Source organism: Macaca thibetana, chromosome 10, assembly GCF_024542745.1.
Source record: "Macaca thibetana thibetana isolate TM-01 chromosome 10, ASM2454274v1, whole genome shotgun sequence".
Lineage (NCBI taxonomy): Eukaryota > Metazoa > Chordata > Mammalia > Primates > Cercopithecidae > Macaca > Macaca thibetana.
Genome location: NC_065587.1, coordinates 65,243,430 through 65,264,322, shown reverse-complemented (window position 1 = coordinate 65,264,322; position 20,893 = coordinate 65,243,430). Strand labels below are relative to the sequence as shown.

Here is a 20,893-nt window from a genome sequence, read left to right as displayed (position 1 = left end):
GGTATGTTAAGGGAGCATGGAGCCAGCCATTCTGCTGATGGGGAAACTGAGACAAAGAAAAAGGAAGTGACTTGCCCAGGCTCAGGCAGTGAGCCCAGGACAGACCAAGACTGAAATCTGACAGTCAGGCCAAGGTTTATACACACACACACACCCCCCGCCCACAATTTGAGTTACTCTCAAATGTAGACATCTGTGGATTGAACAACAAAGGTGTTTTTTTTTTTTCTGAGCCAGAGTCTTGCTCTGTTGCCCAGGCTGGAGTGCAGTGGTACGATCTTGGCTCACTGCAACCTCTGCCTCCTGGGTTCAAGTGATTCTTCTGCTTCAGCCTCCTGAGTAGCTGGGATTAAAAGTACCCGCCACCACTCCTGGCTAATTTTTGTATTTTTAGTAGAGACAGAGTTTCACCATGTTGGCCAAGCTGGTCTGGAACTCCTGAACTCAAGTAATGTGCCTGCCTTAGCCTCCCAAAGTGCTGGGAATTACAGGTGTGAGCCACCCGGATCACAACAAAGCTTTTTGAATAGAAGTTCTTGGAATATGGCCTCTTGTTAATGTGTAGGCCCATCTGTTGGGATAATTTGGGGATTATGCCTGCTCTAGCTGGCTTTACCAATGAAATGTTTTCCCCTCTCTGTCTTAGTTTTTTCACCGGTAAGATAGGAAGAGTTTATTATCTATGTCAGAGGGATTCCTCTCAACCTCACTCTCTATCTCAGGGCAGGGGGCAGGGGAGGGTGGGGAAGGAGGGGAGTGGTGAGCCAGTTCTCCAGCCAAGCGCAGAGACTGGTTCATACCCGCAAGTACACACAAGGTCCTTTGAGCGACACACACAGGCTGACACATCACTTAAGGGGGCAAGGAGGGGGGCAGGCAATGGGAGTGGCAAGCAGTGGGGAGCCCCCAGGTGAGGGCAAGCCAAAGGAATAGAAGGGCGGCCTCATTTTTTTTTTCTTTTTTTTTTTTCGAGATGGAGTCTTGCTCTGTCGCCCAGGTTGGAGTGCAGTGGTGCAGTCTCGGCTCACTGCAACCTCTGCTGCCCAAGTTCAAGCAATTCTCCTGCCTCAGCCTCCCGCGTAGCTGGGACCACAAGCTCACACCACCACGCATGGCTAGTTTTTTGGTATTTTTTAGTAGAGACAGGGTTTCACCATGTTGACCAGGCCGGTCTCGAACTCCTGACCTCAGGTGATCTGCCTGCCTCGGCCTCCCAAAGTGCTGGGATTGCAGGCATGAGCCACTGCGCCCTGCCTGAAGGGTGGCCTCTTGACCTCCAGTCCTGGAGCCCATGAAATTGGGCAGGTACTCACACCTGGGCATGGGTTAGATGGGCGTGGGTCCCTATTAACTCTGAGCATGAGCTCGTGTGCACGTGTGTATGTTTATATATGGGTGCCTTCATTGTATGCACAGATACGCCTGATTATCCATGTGCGTGCATAGGAATGGCACCCTCTGTCTGCTTGGAAATGAGACTCCAGAGTTACCCAGCATGATGCTCACTGCCTCATTTTTTTTTTTTTTTTTTTTGAGACAGTGTCTCCCTATGTTGCCTAGGCTGAAGTGCAGTGGCATGATCACACCTCACTGCAGCCTCAACCACCCAGGCTCAATTGATCCTCCCACCTCAGCCTCCTGAGTAGCTGGATCTACAGGTGCAGGCCACCACACCTAGCTAATTCTTGTATTTTTAATAGAGACAGGGTTTTGCCATGTTGACCAGGCTAGTATCGAACTTCTGGGCTCAAGTGATCCTCCTGCCTCGGCCAAAGTGCTATGATTACTGGCCTGCACCACTGCGCCCAGCTCCGCTGCCTCTTTTTACAGCCCACTGGCCCAGACCAGGGTCTCAGAATACTAAGCCCACTTTCTGGGGCCAGGGTCAGTAGATGGCTTTGCTGCTGTGTGATTCTAAGCAAGTATCTTGACCTGCGTGTGCCTCAGTGGACTTCAGTTTCCTCACCTATAAAATGAGGGGTTTGGATGAGTTGAGGTCTGAAGTATCCTCCAGCCCAGATAATAAATCTTTGTAGTGGACAGGAAGAATGGGTCCCAGGGGTTTCAGGAGGGGACTTCCATGGGTACCTGTGACTCTACAGAGAAATGGAAGACTGAGATCTGACTTAGCAGCCTAGAAATGGGGTTCAGCTAATGCTGGGAACAGAGTCCAGTCACTTAGGGTACCAGAGTGTAGCCAACAGCCCCCTTTTCTGGGCTTGGGGAACCAGAACCATGTGCTCAACAGACCATTGCCTGTACACAGGGCAGAGTGCAGGTGTACATTCCTGAACCAGCCACCCTTCTTAAGCTTCAAGCTATAACTACTGAGCCTTCGATGAAAGTCTACTCTATGCCAGACCCCCACAAGCTGGGTGGGGGCAATACGTGGACAAAGACCCTGCCCTTGGGATGCCAACCATTCACTTGAGAAGACATACACACATACAACGAGTGATCATCATTTACTGTTTACTGAACAAATAAATGACTGTCCATCAAGGTAGCCATCAACTGGTGGGAAGGAACAAGGAAGGCTACCTCGAGGAAAAAAGGGTAAGTAGAACCTCTCTCTCTCTCTATTTTTTTTTTTTTTTTTTAAGAGACAGGGTCTGGCTCTGTCATCCAAGCAGGAATGCAGTGGCTTGATTATAGCTCACTGTACCTAAACCCAAGTGATCTTCTTATCTCAGCCTCCTGAGTAGCTGGGACTACAGGTGCATGGCATCTGGCTAATTTTTTCATTTTTTGCAGATAACGGGTCTCGCTATGTTGGCCAGGCTGTTCTTAAACTCCTGGCCCCGAGCAATCCTCCTGCCTTGGCCTCCCAAAGTGCTTGGATTATGGGTGTGAGCCACCACACCTGGCCAAGTAGAATCTTGAAGACAGGAAAGATCTGGATTTCAGAAAGTTCTGAAGAAGGCATTCCAGGCAGAGGAAACAGCTTGAGCAAAAGGGTGGAGGTGAGAAAGTGCCGTAGAGTGAACGAGGAGTTTGACTTTAGCACAAGATGCATGCAGGAGAAGAGGAGGTGAAGCTGGACAGAACTGGGGCTGGAGCATGAGGGGCATGAGTACTGTGTTAGGAGTGTGGGGCTTTAGGAGCCACATCAGGTCTTAGAACAAACAAGTGGCTTGACAGGAGAGATGTGTTAGGGATTATTTAGTTAAAGTCAGCAAGTAGGTCTGAGAGGGTATGAAGTTAGCAGGAAGTGGCTGTGATGGGCAGAGGCTCAGAGTTGCATGGAATGAGGACACTTTGGGTATAACACTCCAAGGGCCACAAGGCGACTCCCCTCTCCACCCCTCAGCCTCAGGTTATTTTTTTCTGGCTTCTTCCTCTGTCCCTAGGGTTAAGGAGTCCCTTGGGGGTTTCAGATGAGGCTGGGACAGAGTTTTATCACTAGTGCATTAACCTCTGGCCTAGGTCACCTCTGGCCTCCTTTTGGGCTAGATGGGCAGTTCTCAGACCCTCCCCCACCAGCCCTGCTGTGCTGACCTAGAACCTCTGGCCCTGGAGATTCTGATATGTGTATTTGTGGTCTCTTCTCAGGCATCTCCCAGGCCACTGGGAGAGCTGGGGCCTAGAACGTGGGGTGGGCGGAATCCTGAGGGCAGAGAGTTTGGAAGAATCTTACAATGGCAGCTCTAGAGGGAAGCCTGGATATGTTGTTTGACAAACTGAGACCCAGAGAGGTAACATGACTTGAGGTCACACAGCAAGTCTAGGGCACCGACAGGACTGAAAGCTAGGACTCTGGGGAGCCTGAAGCGCCCTGAGGTTTAGACCATCTGGTGCATGTAGAGAATGGAGAGGGTCAGGGCTGGGAGCTATAGGTTCAAATCCTGGCTCTGCCATTGACTATACTTTTGAGACCTAGGAAAGTCACTTGAGCGCTGTGAGTCTGTTTCCTCAACTGTAAAACGGGGAAAATATCCACCTTTTGGGGTTGTTGTGAAGATTTAAAAAAAACACACATAAAGCACCATAGCACAGGTCGTGGCACACAGTAAGTGTTCAATACATGTCAGCTAGTGGTATGGTGGTGCAAAAGTAGGTGCCTAATAAATGTTGAATGCATTGTTGAATATGAGTTCACACGCTAACAGTGAGATTGTGAGACTCAGCTTCCCCACGTGTAAATCAGGACTCCTAATCAGCCCCTGTCCTGCCGCTTCTGTACAGCCCCAGTAGCAACGTGGATTAAGTAAGGTGTGAAAACGTTCAAGTGCAGAGCCCTCTCAGGTCAATGTTTACTCAGCACAGGGCAATTCCTCTCAAGTCCTACTCTGCGAAATTTCCCGTCAGCTTCACTAACTTCTCTACATTCCCAGATGCTCCCCCGGAACCGGGGGTGGGGGATGTCCCTCTTCTCTCAAGCCTGCAGAGCTGAAGAAAAACCGGGGTGGGAAAGCAGAAAGTGTGAGCCCGAGGAGGGAGGGAGAGCAGGGAGAAGGGCAGTGGGGAGAATGGAGGTGCACAGACGTGGTGTGGATCAAGAACAGGGTCCGCATCGCGGGACTTGGACATGGGATGCAGTGAAAGGATTTGGGGAGCAGTGGGAGAGGTGAGGGTGCTTCGATCCGGGAAGAGTCAGGAAAATGAGGAGCCGGTAGGAGGGAGTGGAGATCCTCCTCGCGGAGAGCTCGCCGCGGCGCAGGGCTCCCAGCTCCCCGCAGCTGCCTCCCCGAACACTCACCCTCCCGGTTCCGAGAACGTTTCCCGGCCCGAGCGCCCGGCCCGCAAACCGGGAGGGGAGGGGCGGGACGGGGGGGGATCCGCAGCCCGGGATTGGCCGCCGCCCCGCCAGCCGGTGACGCGAGGCGGGCGGGCCTCTTTGTGACATCACAATCAGCTGTTTGAACGTTCCAATTTGTGCCGTGAGCCCCGCCGCAGCGGCCGCACAGACTCAAAGCCCGGCGGGCGAGCTCAGCAGCCCGGAGCGACCGCGGCCCCGCCGCCGCCTCCCCCGCGAGTCCCCGCGATGCGGCCTGGCCTGTGAGCGGCCGGCGACCCTGGGACGCCCCGCCGCACAACTACCTCAACGCCGTGCCGCCCCCCTCCCGCCCCCAGGTGAGTCCCGACCCGGGTGGGCCTAGGGGGCTCCCCCGCCACGGACACGCCCTGAGCCCCCCGCGCCCAGGCCTTTGTCTCTCTCCGCCGGCGGCCGCCGGGGCCGCGTTCCCGGCTCCCAATTGGTTGCCGCACGCCCGGTAGACCATGACGTCGTTCTATTTGCATATGACATTGAGACGTCACCAAGGCCGGCACCGCCCCCACAGGCTCGGGTCGCTTGTCCTCCCGTGACCCGGTAGCCGCTGTGTCGGGGCTGGGCCCTGGGTGAGACGCTGCAATCCAAAGGGGGCTGCAGGGGGTCGGCGATTTCCTAGGGCTAATCCAGGGGCTGGGGTCAGGCCTCTGATCCCCTACTTTCTCTTTGCAACCTGAGAAGGAGTCACACGGCGCTGCTGGGCCTAGGTCGAGGGGGTCGTCAGGAGTTCGGGGCTACCTTGGACTCCAGGTGGTTGGTACAGCACCAGATGGTGGTGGGATCCCCTCCCTCCGGCTCCAGACTCTGCCCCCAGGGACTAACAGAATAACATCCTCCTAATCCCTGATTTGTGTGCAGCGCCTTAGCTGATGTCACTCCCAGACCCAAAATGAGGGGTCTTAGACCCCAGTTCATGGAAGGGGCAACAGGCTCAGAGAGGAGAATTAGCTCACTCGAGGTCACACAACCAATTAGAGTCATGCTCACTGAGTGACAGATGCATTATTAGCCAGGGGCATAGACATAATAGAGGCTCAATACAAGTGGTAAGATACACATCTTCCTTTCGCTGGGGACCTGATCTTGGGCTCAGCCTCATCACGGTTTGATAGGCTCCTAGGTCTCCTTACTCCTGGACCTTTTTCCAGGGAATCTCTGGAGATTGGTTCACGTTTTGTGGTCCTGACCCCTTCTGTCCTCACTGTACCTTGGAGTCCTAGAGTCCAATAAAATCGCTGCCTCCCAGCTGTTTGGATCACAGAGAGGTGAGTCGTTGGCTGCCTCGGGGTGTCTCCAGGGCTGATGTTGGGGTTGGAGGGTGGGGTGAGGGTTCCCTCTATTGGCCCTTTACCTCCCCAACTTCCTAGGTTGTCAGCTAGGAAGGGCCTGACCTGGCCTAGTGCAGACAACTCCAAGTGTTTTGCTGCTCCCTCCTCACCTTCGCCCACAGAGAGTATAGGAAAAGGGATAGGATAAGGAGAGTTTCTGACTTTAGTGGATGGGCCTAGAGGCTGAACCAGGAACTCCATTCCTGCTGGGAGTTTGCTCAAGGATGGGCTGGGGGTAGGGACGGCTTAGGGCACAAATGCTATTCTGGGCAGAGCTGCTGTAGTTATTAAAGGGAATGGTTCTCCCTGGAGCAGAACTGGGAATGTGAGAACCAGGAAGCTGGCAGGGCTGGGAAAGGAAATCTGGGAGGCTTCCCAAGTGGTCAGGAGAGGGGGCAGGCACTGGCTGGCTGGTGCTGCTGTCACTCCTGGCTGTCACTGACTTGCTGTGTGACCTCAGACAGGGAGCTTCTCCCCCGAGCCTCCCTCCCCTAAACCTATCTGAAATTTGAGGAGGCACAGTGCAGGCTCTGGTACACAGTGGGTCTTCAGGAAGTGCATGCTAAATCTTGGTGCCAGTAACCCCAGACCCTTTTGTAGCTAGGCGAGGGGTGGTGTGGCTAGGTCAAGGTCTTTTTCACCTCCCTGTACCCCTGCATCATTGTATTCTTGGGGATTGTTTGCTGAGTCTTTCCTGACATCCTCCTAATCTGGACTGGATGCACAGTAACGTGGGACTAGGACTGCCCTGCCACTATCCAGCCATGTATTTTTGGATAGATTATGTGTTCTTTCTGATCATCACATTGTAAAATGGGCTGGGTGAATATGATGGTCCCTGAAACAACTCTTAACTTCTCTTTCATATTCCATGAAGTAGTAGGTTCTTGGAAGGAGGATGTGCCTCATTAAGGCCTTGATATTCCCTTCCTTCAAGAGGGGCCAGACTTTCTGGGCTTTTGGCAATGGAGTCACCAGCTCCCTGTGGCTACAGATGGGTTGGGATACATGAATTGTGCTGGGCGGACACTAGTTGGGGGTGGCGCCACCTTCTTAACCCTTGTAGATCTCCCACCCCCATCCCACCAGGGAAGCCAGCATCTTGAGCCTCCTGTGAGTCTGCAAATGTGGAAATATTCTCAGGGTATGGAAGTGAGGTGATTCTGCAGCAAGTGTGAAAACACTTCCAGGGAATGGGGGAGGTAGCAATAAACATGGCAATACTGCAGGTGGATTAGCAGAAAGAGGAGAAATACCTCCAGGGAAGTCTGGACCTGCCCCCAGGAAGTTCTACAGGAAGTGTGGAAACACCCTTAGAGAATGGTGACAAGTGGCTCAGCAGCAAAACCATTGAGCATCTTTAGGGAACAGGTGTGGAGAGTCAGTCAGGCTTCAGGTACTGGGGAGTATGGCCAGCAGCCCCCAGCCAAGCTCTAGTCCTGAGGTAGGCTGGCATGGGGAGGGGGTAGATCTAGAGCTACCACCTTGGTGTTTCCATTTCTGGAGTAGGGGGCCTCCCTCTTCATCTTCACCCAGGGAAGGATTGGTTAAGGGCTTGCCTGGGTCTGGGTCCAACCCTCAGTGCTCATCCTTAAGGGCCCCTGGAAACTGACAGCTCCCTTCCTCCATCATCACCTCCCACTGACCTGCTGTCTCCCTGAGCCCAAGCAACCTGATCTTCCTCCTAGCCTGGGATGCTGCCCTTGAACAGGAGCCCAGGAAAAGAGGGTCAGAGCGGGGAGGGCATGCCATCTTTACACCTCATATGACAGACACAACCGAGCCATGCCAAATCACATGGTAAGATGGTAGCAGTTCTATGGGATTTCTGCTGGCCAGTGCTTTTCAAACCACACAGGCTCCAGGAGTGGTTCTTAATCTCGTGGGTCAAAGATTGCTGTTTAGGAAATCATGATGAAAACCAAGGTCCTTTTCCCAGAAAAATACACATGGACCATGACCCCTGTCCACCAAGTTGAAAATATCAAATTCAGACAGACACCCAGAAAAGGCAATAGAATATTGTGATTCTGGGTGCCACCTCTGGAATCTGATTGTGTGGATGCAAATCCCACCTTTGTCTCTTACTAGCTGTGAGACTTTGGGAAAGTTAACTTCTCTGTGCCTCAATTTCTTCAACTGTAAAGTAAGGATAGTAATTATCTACTTCCTGTAGTTGTGAGGATTACATGAGGTAATGTAGGTAAAGCTGCTTAGTATAGTGCCAGGAACATAAATGTTAGCTATTATTATTATTATTGAGACTGAGTTTCGCTCTGTCACCCAGGCTGGAGTGCAGTGGTGCCTTGCAGGTTCCAGTGATTCTCCTGCCTCAGCCTAGGATTACAGGCACCTGCCGCCACGCCCAGCTAATTTTTGTATTATTAGTAGAGACGGGGTTTCACCATGTTGGCCAGACTGGTCTCGAACTCCTGACCTCAAGTAATTCACCCACTTCTGCCTCCCAAAGTGCTGGGATTATAGGCGTGAGCCACCGCGCCCGGCCTAGCTATATTGTGATGATAACAAGCAGACAGTATGGGCAATTTCCTCCCTGCCTGGAGAACTCCTGTTTACTCCTCAGAGTCCAGCTTGGATGTCCAATTCTCTGGAGACCTTCCCTGGCAGAGCTGTGTCATATGTCACTCTTTCTATGTTCCTAAACACCCTGTAATAATAACTATTAGTTTGTTGAGTGCTTACCGTATGCCCAGACGTAGTTCTAAGTACTTCATAAGTGTTTAGCTCATTTAGTTCTTTCCCCCCGCCTTTTTTTCTTTCAATAACTTTGATATAGCTCATTTAATTCTTATTAGAGCCTGGAGGAGGATACTATTATTAGCTTATTTAATTCTTATAAGAGCCCGGAGGAAGGTACTATTATCATTGTCTTTTGACAGATGAGAAAACTAAACTAAGGCACAGATAAGTTAAATAACTTCCTAAAATCATACAGAAGATTAAAAAAAAGAAAACAAAACCAAAACCTGGATTTGAATACAGAAAGCACATATCCTCAAAGTGTCCGCACGTATCCCTGTTGTGTGTACCCTTCTCCCTGCCCTGGGGGTGATATCTTCTGTCCTCTGCCCCAAGCCAGGAGTGGGGTGAACTTCAATCATCTCAACGTCCTTCTATGATTCCCAGGTTTTTGCACTGCCATAGGGCGCCCCCGTGAGGCCGCTTCGCCCCCCACCATGTTCCAGCGCCTCACCAGCCTCTTCTTCAGCACCCCCTCGCCCCCTGAAGACCCCGACTGCCCCCGCGCCTTCGTGTCGGAGGAGGATGAAGTGGACGGCTGGCTCATCATTGACCTGCCGGGTGAGGTCTGGGTCTGCCTCCTGGGCCTGTGAAGTCATTCTAAGGGCAGATGGCCGAGCAGAGGGGAAGGGCGCTGCTGGGAGATTGGGGAGTCCCCCAAGCCTACTGGAGGTGGGGTCACGGGACCCCTTCCCATGAGAGGCGGGGCCCTCTCCTGGCGCCCCAGGAGAGGCCGCACGTCAGGTCCCCTAGGGCAGCAGGGCGAGACTCCTGGCCCGTGGGTGCCCCGGGGAGCTGCGGACGGGCTGCGGGTCTGACTAACGATGCCCTTTCTCTCCCCGCCCCCTTGTCCGGTGTGCGTGTGTGTCCCTTCTCGCTGCTCCCCTCCTCTGCACGGCTCCCAACCCGCGCCCCTTAGACAGCTACGCGGCTCCACCCAGCCCCGGGGCCGCCTCTGCCCCCGCGGGCCGCCCTCCGCCCGCGCCCTCCTTGATGGACGAGAGCTGGTTTGTTACCCCTCCCGCCTGTTTTACTGCAGAGGGGCCTGGACTCGGTCCCGCCCGCCTCCAGAGCAGCCCCCTGGAGGACCTCCTCATCGAGCACCCCAGCATGTCCGTTTACGTCACCGGCAGCACCATAGTGCTGGAGCCCGGGCCCCCTTCCCCGCTCCCGGACGCGGCCCTGCCAGACGGCGACCTCAGCGAAGGGTGAGCGAGCCGGGGGCGGAGCCTGGATGCCCAGGGAGATCGATCTTGGAGGCCAGGGTCCAGGCCAGGAGGCTGGGGTAGCGGGCCAGCCCGGCCCCGCGCTCGAGGGGGTTGCGGCCTTGGGAGAGTTGCGTTTGAGACAAAGTCGGGGGCCCATGAGCCGCAGGGCGAGGCTAGAAGCGGGCCTGAGGATGGAGGGGCTGGGCTGTTGGGTGGGAGAGGCGTGGCTTCGTGGCCGGGGCGCGGCTTGGGAGGGAGGGGCGTGGCTAAGAGGCCGGGGCCGGATTTGGAGGCTTGAGGAGCGTGGCTGGAGCGTCTAGGGAGTGGGACTTAAACAGAAAGGCAAGGGTGGAATGGGGAGTGGGGGGTCCAGTCTTCCCCGAGGTCCAGTTTACCTGTTATGGGCTAGAACCGAGGAGACACCTCCGGGTTGGTACCCACAAGAAGGGCGTCGGGCACCCCAATCTGAACGGACACAACTGCGCCAAAGCAAGGGTGGGAGATGGCAGCGGCCCCTAGCTCCCCCACCAGGCTTACCCGGCTTGACCGAGCCTCGCTCTGTCCCCACAGGGAGTTGGCGCCCGCCGGCCGCGAGCCCCGGGCCGCGCGCCACGTCGCTCCTCTCCCAGCGCGGGCGGCGCTGCTGGAAAAGGCGGGCCAGGTGCGGCGGCTGCAGCGGGCCCGGCAGCGGGCGGAGCGCCACGCGCTGAGCGCCAAGGCGGTGCAGCGACAGAACCGAGCCCGCGAGAGCCGTCCGCGCCGGTCCAAGAACCAGGGCAGCTTCATCTACCAGCCGTGCCAGCGCCAGTTTAACTACTGAGCGTCCACCGGCCGCGCCGCGAACCCCTTGCTGACTCCCGATCCCTGTCGGGCTCCTCCGACGCCTCGGGCTGGACACCGAAACCTCCCTTCTTAAAGCGTGTGAGGTTAGGTGATAGCCGACACCCTCAATATCCCCATCTCTGATCGTCTAATCTGCCTCGGAACCCCTTCAAGCCCCCTTCACCCTCACTCCTTCTGGCCCCCATACCCAGCATCTAATCATCCATGCCCCCTACTCCTGACCCCTCCATCCTTTCTTCTCCGGTCCCCATCCCTGTCTTTCCCCTTCACCCTTGCCCTTCAGTCCTCTACCTCTGGCCCACCCCTATTTCTGAAAGCTTCTTCCAGTCCCTGATCTGGCTCATTCCTCACTTTCAACTCCCACCTTACATGAGTCACACTATCCCATGGTTGGCATTACACTTACTCCTGTTCCCTTATTCTTCATTCCCAGTAATTCCCTCCCAAATGGTGGGGACCCTGAGCCCAGCTCTGACCAGGTAGAGCCTTTGCAGCCTGGGCTGCTGTCATTGCCCTCTAGTAAGGGCTCAGGGTTTTGCTAATTTTAGTCTCCCCTTCCTTCTGCCTTGGGGACGGTACTCTGCGGAGCTACTTAGGCCTGGAAAGGTACAGTATGTAGAAGAGGACTGTGAGATGTGAGTTAGAGGGAGAAGACGGAGGGAATCTAGGGAACAAGGCAGCCTATTGGAGATGCGGACAGGACAGACACGTTGAGAAGCTGCAGGGAGCAGGGCACCAAGGGAGTGTGCACTGTGCTTGCTCAGAGAGGCCAAACCCTGCTCCCAGGCTGAAGCCTGGAGTCTGCCCCCACTTCCCTTTTCTATAATCCACCCTTGTGCAGGTCCCGGAATCCGAAGGGCTTAGTCAGTACCTTGCCACTCTACCCCTGACATGTCACCCGAGTAGAAGCTGGGCAAGGCCCCACTATCCTGGCCATCTTTTCACAAGCCCAAGGTGCTAGAACTAGCTTAGGAGACATGCAGGCCACGCAGCTTCTAGGCAGGGAAAGGGCACACACTCTCGGTCAGCGTGCAGAGCAGTGATGCTGGAGGACACACCATGGGGTGAAGTCATCCCAAGGCTGACAGCTCAGCTTTCACCTTGCCTCTGGCCTTGTATTTCACACCCTGCTCAGTATGGCTAGCCAGCAATCCTAAGTAGGAGTCCAGGACCCCTACTGTCCCAATCCGCAAATTGTTCCTATCCAGGTTCAGGGCCTTCAGGGGGCCTCTTTTCATTTTCTCCCACAGGCCTTTCTTTCTAGGTTGCTGGGGAGAGATGGGTGCCCTATGGTCCCCCTCCCCTCCTCCTCCAGTAAGTACCTGGAGGAGGGAACCTGAATCCCTGGGGGAGACAGACGGGGCAGGGGCCACCGGCCTCCCCCTTCTTGTGGTGAGACTGAATTTTGGGCTCAGACACCAGCAACAGCCTCCTGGGATGCCCCGAGTTGCTTCCCATTTCCTCTTTCTAGCCACCCTTTTCTAGTGTGTGCCCACTCTTCCTTGGAACTTTTAAGACTTCTTGGTACATATGAACATAAGTCCTCCCCTCACCCCAACTCTAGGTTTCCAGGCCTCCCAGCCAAGCTGAGGCTTGGAGAAAACTCTGCATTCCCATGAGGGCAAAGGCAGCTGCCCTCCCTGACCCTCTAGCCCCAGGCCTCATGGGGGATATGTGGGGAAGGGATGGGGTATCCCCATGGATGCTGGGATGAGGACAGAGGAATACCTGATGGGGTCTCCTATTCCAGGGAATAAGCCAAATTAACACTAAAAACGGATCAAAGCTCCCACGCCAGTCCACTAGGGCCCCAGTAGTTGACAGCCTTGCTCCTCTCCCCAAGTTCTCCTTCAGTTACAACCTAGTTGCTTTTATTCTTCCAGCTACCACTTGGGCACTTCACAGCCAGCCTAGGGTCTTCGGCACCTCCAAGAGCTGAAACTCCCTCCAACCCTTCTTGCCTACTCCTCACTGCCAGCTGGGACCTAGGCTCAGTCCTGTGTGGTGCCCATGATCCTTCTGGTGGGGGAAGAGTTTAAGTTATAGGGCATTTGGCTCAAATTTTAAAAGGCCTTTTCTTTACATGTATTTCTGGAGGCTCCTGTAGTTCTAGAACCCAATCTCTCACGTGGCAGGTTGCAAGGCTATTTTTTTGTACCTTTCCTATAGATTCTGTAGCATTTGAGTGTGGCAATATTTTAATTGTGTATAGATTTCTAAAAACCAACACTACTCAGTCTCCTGCTAGTCTGACTCCTGAAGCATCAGCCCTTGTCATACTGTATTGACTGTGTACGTGCCTTTCACCTTGAGCATGCTTCAGGATTTTTTTTTTTTTTAAACCACAGAACTTGAATACATGAGGGAACCAGAGTTCAAAGTCCTATGCAACCTTAGGAGGGGGTTAGAGACTCTGTTTTGATCGATGTTTTCAGAGGCCCTAGAGTTTGTACCAGTTTGAGAGTATTAATGTCAGTACTACCAGCACTTTGCCAAAACTGTGTCAGAGGGACCCCTGTTTCTAGAGTGAGTCCCAGTTACATCAAAGAGTGACTTCCAGTTATTCCTCAGTTAAGTCTGAGTGGGTCCTTCAAGCTGGGTGTCTTTCCAGTCTTTGCCAGTCTAGTCCTAGTAGGGCACCGTGTGTGTATGAATGCAGTTTGGTGCTGTTTTAGAGTATGCCTGCTCCCCAGCTCCCTGCCTGGAACCCTCTAATCAACTTGCTCTGACCTATAATGTCTTAGGTGCAACAAGGACCCCATCAGTGCTCTTGGATACCCCCCTAGATCCATGTGGCTTTACATGAGGGGACTGAATGCAGACATACCATAGCCCCCTTCTACTACTTTCCCTCTCGCCCTGCCACCTAGTTCCACATGGAACCAACAAGTTGAGTGCATCCCTGTTGGGTGTTTTGAGACTGGCTGAAATGAGGAGATTTTGACCATGTGACGTGTCAACAGACTCAAGGAAACAACCACCTCAACTGGGTCATGTGGCATGCCTGTGTATGTGTGTAACAGAATTCTGATTGTTAGACTGTAATGCTATTCCTCTATGGGAGAAAAAAATTAATATAAAGAAAAACAAATAAAAATCTATTTAAAGCACATGATCCTTTCTGCCTGAGTTGAGCTTAAGTATGAGAAGCACTTTGTAATCTTAAGCACAGTAGTGGCATAGGATATTATGATAAAGCTGGCTTTGGTTCTGGTGTATGTGTCATGGGAGAGGAAGAGGGGAGATAAGCTTACTGGGAACAGAGCCAGACAATGGGGTCTGACTCATAAATAACTACTTTTAGAGGATCCTTATAATGCAAGACGCATATATGAAGACAGCTGAAATAGAGATGAGATGAGAATAAGAGCATGACAGAATGACCAACTCATCCTTTTGGTTTCAGGCACTGGGTTAGAGCAAAGGCAAGGAGCCACTGGAGGGAAAGGATGAAGTCTAGCCCTAGGGGAGATGCAGCAGAAGGCTGAAGCCCAGGCTGAGACAAGGCCAGGGCCCCCAGCATCAGAGTCTCCTGAAAGTTGGGGGTAAGGTGGGGCAGAAGCAGCTGGCTTTGGAGACTACACACATTTTGAAGCAGGGCAGCCAGAGTGAAATGTAGTGAACATCTCTGAAATATATAACACAAAATGACCTCTCTAATTTGGAAGCTGCTCCATCTAACCACAGAACTGGACTGAAGGTGGAAACCTGACCTAAACTGGACTAGATTCTTTTTTTTTTTTTTTTTTTTTTTTTTTGAGACGGAGTTTCACTCATTGCCCAGACTAGAGTGCAATGGTACAATCTTGGCTCACCACAACTTCTGCCTGTTGGGTTCTAGCAATTCTCCTGCCTCAGCCTCCCTAGTAGCTTGGATTACAGGCATGCGCCACCATGCCCAGCTAATTTTGTATTTTTAGTAGTGACGGGGTTTCTCCATGTTGGTCAGGCTGGTCTCGAACTCCTGACCTCAGGTGATCCACCCGCCTAGGCCTTCCAAAGTGCTGGGATTACAGGTGTGAGCCACCACACCTGGCCCTGGACTAGATTCTTGATGCTGGCACAATCTTACAGGCCAGTCTGGGCTTACCTCCTGCACGGAAGAGATGTAAGCACAATTGTTTTGGATCTATCCACCATGCATATGGAGAAGCAATGTGTGACGTGGTGAAAAAGTGCTGTCTCAGCTGCTGACAGCTTCCTGTCCCTAGAAAATCCTGGGTGGTCATTGATCTTCTCTAAGTTGGTTTTGTTATTTGCATCAAAAGAAATTTGAGCAATATATATCAAAGTACCTGGCATAGTGCTGAACAGGGTTGGTTTCTTCAAAGCCAAGAATGAAGTGAGGGAGCAAGTATGTACATTTTCCTCAACTTGCCAGGCGGACATCTCAGGTGCGATGAGGACTAGATGGGAATTCCATTCACAAAGAAGGCTGTGTCTGCTTATTTAAGGTCCAAAGAAAGAGCTTATCACCCAAAAATCCCTTACCAATAACATAACTTTATGTTCTATGACAATGACATTTATTTAACACATTATTTCGCATTGTACAAATCCTTAGATTCTCTTTATTCACTGGTCCATTTCTACAACAAATACATCCAAAACACTATATAATAAAATTATTTACAACATTTCCAAATGAGAAGATTGCTTTTGCCCCCACTACTGCTATTCACACACAGTACTTCCACAGCACAATACGTCATTAGGAGATCTAAAAATGCTCACCCTGTACTCTAGGCTGCTTAGGAAATGTGAAAACTAATAACATTTATAATGGCATTAGCTCCTTTCAATACAAGACAACATTTTAGAAACCTTGAACTTCAACTTGCAACACCAAAAGGGCTCAACAATCCTGCTTTCCCCATTGCACTTTATGAAACAGGTTGCAGGGACTAGGAAAAGGGCCACATTATTAAAATTACTAACTGTACAGAAATTGATTTAAAAAAGTCACAGCTCAAAATTGCTCTTTGTAAAAGTCACACACATTTACAAGTATCAAGTTGCCGTCCTGCTTGTTTACTTGGATTTTCTTCGCTTGGATTGCACCGCACTGGTTATGTCTGTTGGGGGAAAGAAAGGACGTGTTCAGTGGAGGTTAACACTTTATAGCAGTACCCTTTAGGCAGTCCACAACAAGCAGGGCAGACCTAAGGGGAGCCCTACTTGACTCGGAATCTGTCTAAGAGGTGCTCTGAATGGAGCACAGGCTTTCCTTGATGACCTATGTGGGAAGAAGGTGTGGTCCTGCATTAGGCAGAATTGGGGGAATGTGACAAACGTGGTGGGCGATGAAGCACACTGACTAGAGAAAGTGCAGGGTGGAGAGAGCCTTTGTAGCTGGGCAGTTCACCCACTGTTTCCCTCACCAGTTCCCATCATACAACGAAGTATGAATAGATAGACTGACAATGCTTTTGGTGGAAATCAACGAGTAATGCCATAAGCAAGTGAGTAAGTTGTGTTAGAGTGCAAAAAAAAACCTGCCTTGGGATCCCTTTTGGAGCCAAGCTATTGTTTCACAGTAAGGAACCATTTTTGTCATGCTATAGTCAAGGTCTAAACAACATGACCATGGGCCCTGGTCAGTGAGTGTCTACTATGGCCCAGCCAGTTATATCAAGACTGTGGAAGGCTGGGCGTGGTAGCTCACGCCTGTAATGCCAGCACTTTGGGAGGCCGAGGCAGGTGGATTGCCTGAGGTCAGGAGTTCGAGACTAGTGTGTCCCATCTCTACTAAAATACACAAAAATCAGCAGGGCATGGTGAAGTGCGCCTGTAATCCCAGCTACTCGGGAGGCTGAGGCAGGGGAACTGCTTGAACCAGGGAGGTGAAGGTTGCAGTAAGCTGAGATCCCACCACTGTACTGCAGCCTGGGTGACAGCGAGACTCCGTCTCAAAAAAAAAAAAAAAAAAAGACTTTGGATGTATCAGTCATGAACTCAATTCAGAACAAGCAAGAGTCTGCTCTGAGTCCAAGTGAGCCTGAAGGCTTCATGGAAGAGGGGAACTGAGTGATTTACACACAGAATGACAGTGACATAAAGGCAAATGACTATGTTTTGATTCCTTTAGTTTCTCTTGTCTTAATCTTTTTTTTTTTTTTTGAGACGGAGTCTCGCTCTGTCGCCCAGGCTGGAGTGCAGTGGCGTGATCTCGGCTCACTGCAAGCTCCGCCTCCCGGGTTCACGCCATTCTCCTGCCTCAGCCTCCCGAGTAGCTGGGACTACAGGCGCCCACAACCGCGCCCAGCTAATTTTTTGTATTTTTAGTAGAGATGGGGTTTCACCGTGGTCTCGATCTCCTGACCTTGTGATCCGCCCGCCTCGGCCTCCCAAAGTGCTGGGATTACAGGCGTGAGCCACCGCGCCCGGCCGTCTTAATCTTATGCCAGACTTAAACAGTGTTTCTTAAAAACATTTTAGGCTGGGCGCGGTGTAATGTATTACATGCCTGTAATACCAGCACTTTGGGAGGTCGAGGCGGGCAGATCACCTGAGGTCGGGAGTTCGAGACCAGCCTGACCAACTTGGAGAAACCCTGTCTCTACTAAAAATACAAAATTAGCCAGGTGTGGTTGCACATGCCTGTAATCCCAGCTCCTAGGGAGGCTGAGGCAGGAGAATCACTTGAACCTGGGAGGCAGAGTTTGCGGTGGCTGAGATCACACCACTGCATTCCAGCCTGGGCAACAAGAGAAAAACTCTGTCTCCAAAAAAAAAAAAAAAAAAAAAAAAAATTTTGGCCAGGTGTGATGGCTCATGCCTGTAATCCCATCACTTTGGGAGACTGAGGCGGGAGGCTCACTTGAGCCCAGAAATCTTGAGGCCAGCCTGGGCAAGATGGTGAGAACCCATCTCTACAAAAAGAAAAGAATTAGCTGGGCATGGTGGCACATGCCTGTAGTCCCAGCTACTTAGGAGACTGAGGTGGGAGGATCACTTGAGCCCAGGAGTTCATGGCTGAAGGAGTTCAAGGCTGAAGTGAGCTATGTTCATGCCACTGTACTCCAGCCTGGGAGACACAGACCCTGTCTCTATTTAAAAAAAAAAAATTCTACACAAAGTTATGGCAGAGTACAGTGAATAGCTTGAAGCTCTCCAAATGTAAACACTTCTTTAGAATCTCATATTGACTACAAAAGGTCACCTTTACTTCATATTCTGGTTTTAATATGAAAAGTGTTCTAAAATTACTTCTCATCAAAGAGAAAAAAAAGCTTCTAGTATATCAATACAAAAGATGAATCAGATTTACCCATTTCTGGTAAGTAGGCTGAATTTTCTGATACTGCATGTTAGGTTGTATTCTAAGCAAATTTTACTTTGTCTTTTGTATCATAATATTTTGCGAACCCAGACTCTAATAAATACGTAGATTTTAAGGAAAAATTTTACTACTCTGTTAGCTAAGGTAACTGCTAAGAAGTGAGGCCTAGGCCAGGCGCGGTGGCTCACGCCTGTAATCCCAGCACTTTGGGAGGCTGAGGCGGGCGGATCACCTGACGTCAGGAGATCCAGAGCAGCCTGACCAACGTGGAGAAACCCCATCTCTACTAAATAATACAAAATTGGCCAGGTGTGGTGGCGCATGCCTGTAATCCCAGTTACTCGGGAGGCTAAGGCAGGAGAATTGTTTTAGCCCGGGAGGCGGAGGTTGTGGTGAGCCGAGATTGTGCCATTGTACTCCAGCTTGGGCAACAAGAGCAAAACTCCGTCTCACAAAAAAATAAAATAAAATAAAAAGAAGTGAGGTCTAGATGAATTTCTAAGAGGTGCCCAGTAATTTCATTCAGGCCTCTGTTGGTGGAAATTTCAGTATGTTTATCTTCTCAAATGTCATGTTTTTTTGTGCCATGTGGTAGAATCAGTCTTTCTGATTTACTCATTAGTCTTTTACTAATCAGAAGACAGTTAATCTGCTGGGATGTTAATAATGGTGTTCTTTATTTTAATTCATGTAAATTAAGAGTCTCACAGAGCCCACACAACTCCCTAAAATCAACTCTTCAGGTCCAAATCTCAAGCTTTATTTTCACTGCAGCAAATCTGTCATGTGCAGTAAAAATAGGCAGGTTTTTGTCTTGACAGTGTTCATCCTCAGAAAAACATTCATTAATTAGGTCAACTTTGGAAGCTTTTCCCTTGTTGTGATATGAAGGATCAAGTGGTATGTCTGAGAAACATATGTGGCTGGGAAAAGAAGTGGGTAGTGGAGTGTGGGTGAGAATCAACCTCAGGCTCCCCCTCCTTCCTTGCTTGTTCCCATTTGTCACTGCTCCGAAGCACCCAATGAACTGGCAGGCTGCCTCTGAGCGTGAATCAATGAGTGGGGCCAGGAATAAACAAATGACTTGTGCTAGAAACTGCAAAAAAAAAAACACAAACATGGCCGGGCACGGTGGCTCAAGCCTGTAATCCCAGCACTTTGGGAGGCCGAGATGGGCGGATCATGAGGTCAGGAGATCAAGTCCATCCTGGCTAACACGGTGAAACCCCATCTCTACTAAAAAATACAAAAAACTAGCCAGGCGAGGTGGTGGGCTCCTGTAGTCCCAGCTACTCAGGAGGCTGAGGCAGGAGAATGGCGTGAACCTGGGAGGCGGAGCTTGCAGTAAGCTGAGATCTGGTCACTGCACTCCAGCCTGGGCGACAGAGCGAGACTCCGTCTCAAAAAAAAAAAAAAAAAAAAAAAACCAAAAAAAATCCCCACAAACACACCATTAAAAACCCTCATCTTTTGGATACTATGGTTGGTGGGGAGAAGTGGTGAAGGATGTACTTTCATACTTCCATGAGGAAAAAAATAAATTTTAAACTGAGTTTGAAGTCTTTATCACCTTCCCTGGATAAATCCAGTCAATCTGAGTCAGAGAGCAAACCTCAGACTCAAAATGTCTAAAATCAAACTTGGGATTTTCACCTCCAACAGTGAGGTCCTCTGCCACTGTTCCCCATCATGTCTGAAAAAAAGATTTTTTGATGAGTTTTTTTGTTTTGGCAGTTGATTTTATACTCCTTCCAAAATGTTACCACTTTTACTACTCTAATGAATAGGCAAATTACTTTTTTTTTTTTTTTTTTTTTTGCGAGTGAGTCTTGTAAATTACTTCTTTTTTTTTTGAGACAGTCTTGCACTGTCACCCAGGCTGGAGTGGCGATCTGAACTCACTGCAACCTCTACCCCCTGGGTTCAAGCAATTCTCCTGCCTCAGCCTCCCTAGTAGCTAGGATTACAGGCGCACACTACCACGCCCAGCTAATGCTTGTATTTTTAGTAGAGATGGGGTTTCACCATGTTGGCCAGGCTGATCTCAAATTCCTCACCTCAACTGATCCGCCCGCCTCAGCCTCCCAGAGCGTTGGGATTACAGAAGTGAGCCACTGAGCCTGGCCACAAATTAAGGTAAGAAATTCTAGGTAAGTGATGTAGAGGCTAATGATCCAGTCAGGGTGTACCTCAGACTGTGACTGGCACACTGTTCCTAAAGGCTGCCTGGCCTGTGAACCTACCTTCAGTTTTTTAATCATCAGGGATTTTACAAAATTAGTGTCTCTTCACAGACAGACAAACAGTTCAAACTCTAGCAGTGCAGTCAGATCATTTATATCCATGTCTTAGAACATGGATTGGGCCGGGCGCGGTGGCTCAAGCCTGTAATCCCAGCACTTTGGGAGGCCGAGACGGGCGGATCACTAGGTCAGCAGATCGAGACCATCCTGGCTAACACGGTGAAACTCCGTCTCTACTAAAAAATACAAAAAACTAGCCAGGCGAGGTGGTGGGCGCCTGTAGTCCCAGCTACTCCGGAGGCTGAGGCAGGAGAATGGCGTAAACCTGGGAGGCGGAGCTTGCAGTGAGCTGAGATCCGGCCACTGCACCCCAGCCTGGGCGACAGAGCCAGACTCCGTCTCAAAAAAAAAAAAAAAAAAAAAAAGAACATGGATTGAACATGGGTGGTAAAGAACTG

General features: G+C 51.0%; 2 protein-coding genes across 11 annotated transcripts in view; one reads left to right on the top strand and one right to left on the bottom strand.

Annotated features, from left to right (window-relative positions):
* Nucleotides 1-4,852: 4,852 nt before the first annotated feature.
* On the top strand, nucleotides 4,853-14,022 carry TP53INP2 (tumor protein p53 inducible nuclear protein 2). Of its 4 annotated transcripts, none has more exons than XM_050807321.1 (5): nucleotides 4,853-5,073; nucleotides 5,920-6,036; nucleotides 9,247-9,420; nucleotides 9,779-10,067; nucleotides 10,638-14,022. In XM_050807321.1, the coding sequence occupies exons 3-5, from the start codon at nucleotides 9,297-9,299 to the stop codon at nucleotides 10,885-10,887; spliced, it is 663 nt and encodes a 220-aa protein (XP_050663278.1). In that variant the 5' UTR covers nucleotides 4,853-5,073; nucleotides 5,920-6,036; nucleotides 9,247-9,296; the 3' UTR covers nucleotides 10,888-14,022. The 4 variants fall into 4 exon arrangements, with proteins under 4 accessions (XP_050663278.1, XP_050663281.1, XP_050663279.1 ...); XM_050807324.1 differs by having other exon boundaries at nucleotides 4,871-5,073; nucleotides 9,899-10,067; XM_050807322.1 differs by lacking the exon at nucleotides 4,853-5,073 and adding an exon at nucleotides 5,274-5,340.
* Nucleotides 14,023-15,419: 1,397 nt separating this feature from the next.
* The window catches only part of NCOA6 (nuclear receptor coactivator 6), a 117,524-nt gene continuing 112,050 nt past the window's right edge, over nucleotides 15,420-20,893 (bottom strand). For all 7 annotated transcript variants that reach the window (XM_050806976.1, XM_050806978.1, XM_050806983.1 and 4 more), the window contains one exon: nucleotides 15,420-15,985. In XM_050806976.1, coding sequence (XP_050662933.1) covers nucleotides 15,942-15,985 — 44 coding nt within the window. In that variant the 3' untranslated portion in view covers nucleotides 15,420-15,941. The remainder of the gene's footprint in view (nucleotides 15,986-20,893) is intronic.